Genomic DNA, 3,706 nt, shown 5'->3' with positions numbered 1-3,706 from the left:
AAAAAAAAAAAAAAAAAAAAAAGAAAACTCTAGTATCATCTCCGCTCCTCGTTCTTGACGTTCTAACAGGAAATTCCGCTCCGTTGATGGAAGACCTCGTGGTCCGACGTATAAGGACGACACTGGTGACCAAAAAGAAAAGAAAAGGAAGCAAAACACAAAACGATCCAAGATCCGACCACAGAAACATTCCAAAGGAATAACTGATCCTGTAGCCGGGAGTTTCTAGTAACACCCAAGGACGAATCCATTTTATACCTTTGAAAAGCATGCAATTGTTCGTACACGCCTAATTGAAGACTCCTCAAACCATCCAGCCGAGGACAGACCTAAGATAATAAGCTCTATTAAGCCAAACGATCCAACTTTCCATCAATATAATACTAAATCCACATATTCTCACATTATCAGCGATTTGACGTATTGAAATAATGCATTTCATATAGAAAAATGTGAAAAATCGTAACGCGGTCAATTCTCCTTCGATTGGTCAGCCATTAAGCCAAGGACACGTCAAACTGCGGCAAAGTCCTCCCAACGTCGCCTTCCCATTAGTCATCCTAGCCATAGGATGATCGAGTCCCGTAGTGTTTTTTGGTGTTATCCCAGAAGGGAAGACGAAGCACCACGATGCTCGGCAGAGAAGATATCAGAACGAGAGGGTGACGGTGTGTCGCGTCGTAGTCGAGTATTTCTCTTGGGTGGGTGAGTAAGGGGGTGGGAGTGGGTGGGTGGGTGGTTAGGTGTGACGCACCAAACTCAGTGCCCCGCGCGTCGTTCCGCCCCTGTGTTTACAGATTCATATCCCCAACAACGTTCTCCACTCGGGTCGGCAGGCTGGCCGGCCGGCCGGTCGGTCGACCAGCCGACCAGCGAAGTCTCCCCCGTCGGCTTTATCCCCTCTCTCGAGGTCGTAATACGGCCCGAGCCACGAGCGAAGGTTACTCGGTGTGGGCTAGGCAGAGACCCATGCCAGGTCGCTGTATTGACGCGCGGCGTTCAGGCTTGCGCGAGATGACGCAATATATACCCTCTTCCCACTAAGTCCCCTCACTCTCCGTCAGTCCCTCCCTACTAACTCCCACCACAGCTACCTCCATCCCTCCCGTCTCCTCCTTCGTCTCCTCACTGCTTCTCCAGCTCCTCTCGTTCTGGTCCTACCAGAGACCACCAAGCGAAACCCCACCGTCGCCATCTGGCACTGGCTTCTCCCCTACTTCTCCATCAGCCCCCCACCAGGATCGTCCGGCGCTCCTGGTCGCCCCCCCCCCCCCCACTACCGCTCTGCCCCTCCGCCGTCGACTGGCACGCACTCTCTCGTCCCTCGTCCGCAAGTTCAATGCCAAGGTCAAAGCTGCCACGGCTAGCTGTCGCTCGCGGGACTCGCCTCACGGCTGCGCGAGAACGCTCGTACGGATCGCGCCTCCCTTTTTCTCCGTTTGTTTCGCACTTTTCGTCGCGCGGACTCTTCGGCTCTCTTGTAATAATCTCGTTCTCCTACGGACCCGTGTCATGGCTTCCTCCGCGCCCCACGGCCACTCCGTGACACCCTCGGAGCAGCACAGACTGGAACAGTACTCGACGACGCTCCTGGAACCTCGAGTCGTGCCACCGCGGAAGACGCGCATTCTCACCGCTCGCAACTGGTTTATACGGTTTTACTTTCAGTTTCATAATTATTTATTCGTCTTTACCGGATCGCGTCGCGCGTCTACTCCGTGGTTAAGTTCGGCATGGATCTCGAGTCAGAACGGGGCTGTCTCGACCTCGCGTCATCAGTCTGCTGCCGCAGCCCTCTGGACCTGCTAAGCTATTATAGCGACCGGTGACATTGACTCGTCGAAGTGGACACTCTGACCAGTTAACTTATCTATCTACTTACCTGTCAACACTAACGATCCTTCATCGCTGGTTGACCACCGCCTATCTGTGTCTCCCTTTACCTACTTGCGCAACGGCACCTCACAGTGAGTATTATTCGTACGCAGTACTGCGTCCTTAAAGCTTCGAGGTCGCGTGGGTGCGCCCTGTCAAGGTCGTCACGACCTTTACACGCTGACCCGCACTGTACAGTGCGTTTCAATCGACGTGGATCGAGTGCCCACATACATACGGACTAGGACCTGCCGCTGTGTAAACTCTGCACGAAACGGCGTATACGCTTTAGTTCGGCTGTCACTCTACAGAGGGTAGTTCAATTCGTCAATTTTCAAACGAAAGGATGGGTCGAAGGGGGTGGCTACCAGGGATTTCAGTAGATATAGAAATAGGCGATCCTCAGTGGTACGTGGCGCACCTACGTCCCTCTTTTTTTCTTCCATACATCTATACGTAGAAAAGTGGAGAGTGGGCGGGAAGAGTCCATTCTTGAACTCGAGGGAATACGTGACTCAGAATCTCTGACGCAGAATTTCAACTAGCGACACACGCGCACCTATGCAGGCGACGTTGCGTAACGTTGGACTCTGCGTTGCGCGATGCGACTGCACAATTTAGCCAGCCCTCCTCGTCATCCGCCACCACTGCCCCTCCCCTCCCCTCCCTTTACACCCTTATCGATGTATTTCCACTCTTTGACGAACAACTCTGCCGATTCTCGTGGCTGCCAGCGCAGCCGGATGAAATTACCCGCACTCTCTCTCTCTCTCTCTCTCTCTCTCTCTCTCTCTCTCTCTGTCCTCTATTATTGGATCGTTCGAATTCCTGCATCCTCCTTTGCTTTCCCTCTCTCTCTCTCTCTCTTAAAGAAAACGAAAAAGCCTGACTTGATCCTTTGCCAAAAGAGTGCCGGACATACCGAGCATCGTCTTTCAATACTTCTGATACTCTCTCCCGTGGCTCAATAATTTCCTTTCTAAGGCCCTCCCCGTTACCGATACGACGGTCTTTTGTCTCGCCAGTACTGTAAACAAGCCCCCTCCATCCGTCTCTCTCTCTCTCCTCACTCTCTACCACCCATATTCTTCATTCACTCTCTCAACATCCTTAACTGTATACTTGCAGGTGACAAATTTCGTCTGGTCTTGGCTACTACGCTGAGGGAAGATGGCTATCCGGACGGAGGTGACTGGAACGCCATCGAACAGGAGGGTGGTTCCAGGGCTGACAGCTTTGAGTACGTGATGTCGGGGAAGGTCTACAGAATAGAGGGCGACGAAGCCAGTAACGAGCCAAGCAGCAGACTGTAAGTTGACATTTTACATTGGACTGTCCTATATTCGTCCTCGGTTGTTTTGTCTTTGTTATTTTTTTTATCTATTTTCTCTTTCTCTCTGTATCTATATTGTTAGCTTTTCTTTTATATACATATGTTTATTCGATTTTCCTCGTCGAGCAAGAGACATTTCTTTTGCGTATTTTTCATAAATACTCACAGCCGTGCACGTGCTCTACACGTGTTATACGTGACGAACCTGTCTATGCATGCACGTAAATACGTGGCTCGTGTTGCGTCACTCTCACTCTGTCCGCAACTGGCGAATCGTAGGACTCTGTCGTTCCCTCTTGTTGTTCAATGTATTCGTGAAGTTTCGTTTCCACACGAGGATATCCGATCTGTCGAAATCAAAGTCTCCGCTTCCTTGACGAAAGAGACCTTTCGTCGTCGTTCTCACGAAAAACTTTTACGCTCGTCGTTCAAGGAACGACGGCGGACATACGTCCTGCGACCGATGAGATTGTTTTCTTTGTAAAATGGGGTAGGATT

The 3,706-nt window shown here is 51.1% G+C and overlaps 1 protein-coding gene across 3 annotated transcripts in view; it reads left to right on the top strand.

Annotated features, from left to right (window-relative positions):
• Nucleotides 1-3,706, top strand: part of LOC107262801 (DNA-directed RNA polymerases I, II, and III subunit RPABC3) — a 36,288-nt gene that overhangs the window by 14,018 nt on the left and 18,564 nt on the right. For all 3 annotated transcript variants that reach the window (XM_025080284.1, XM_015729348.2, XM_015729347.2), the window contains one exon: nucleotides 3,004-3,184. In XM_025080284.1, coding sequence (XP_024936052.1) covers nucleotides 3,004-3,184 — 181 coding nt within the window. The remainder of the gene's footprint in view (nucleotides 1-3,003; nucleotides 3,185-3,706) is intronic.

This window comes from Cephus cinctus, unplaced genomic scaffold (genome assembly GCF_000341935.2).
Source record: "Cephus cinctus unplaced genomic scaffold, Ccin1 Ccin1_scaffold0129, whole genome shotgun sequence".
NCBI classification, from domain to species: Eukaryota; Metazoa; Arthropoda; class Insecta; order Hymenoptera; family Cephidae; genus Cephus; species Cephus cinctus.
Note: the sequence above shows the minus strand (reverse complement) of the source record. Positions and strands in the feature narration are given on the sequence as shown.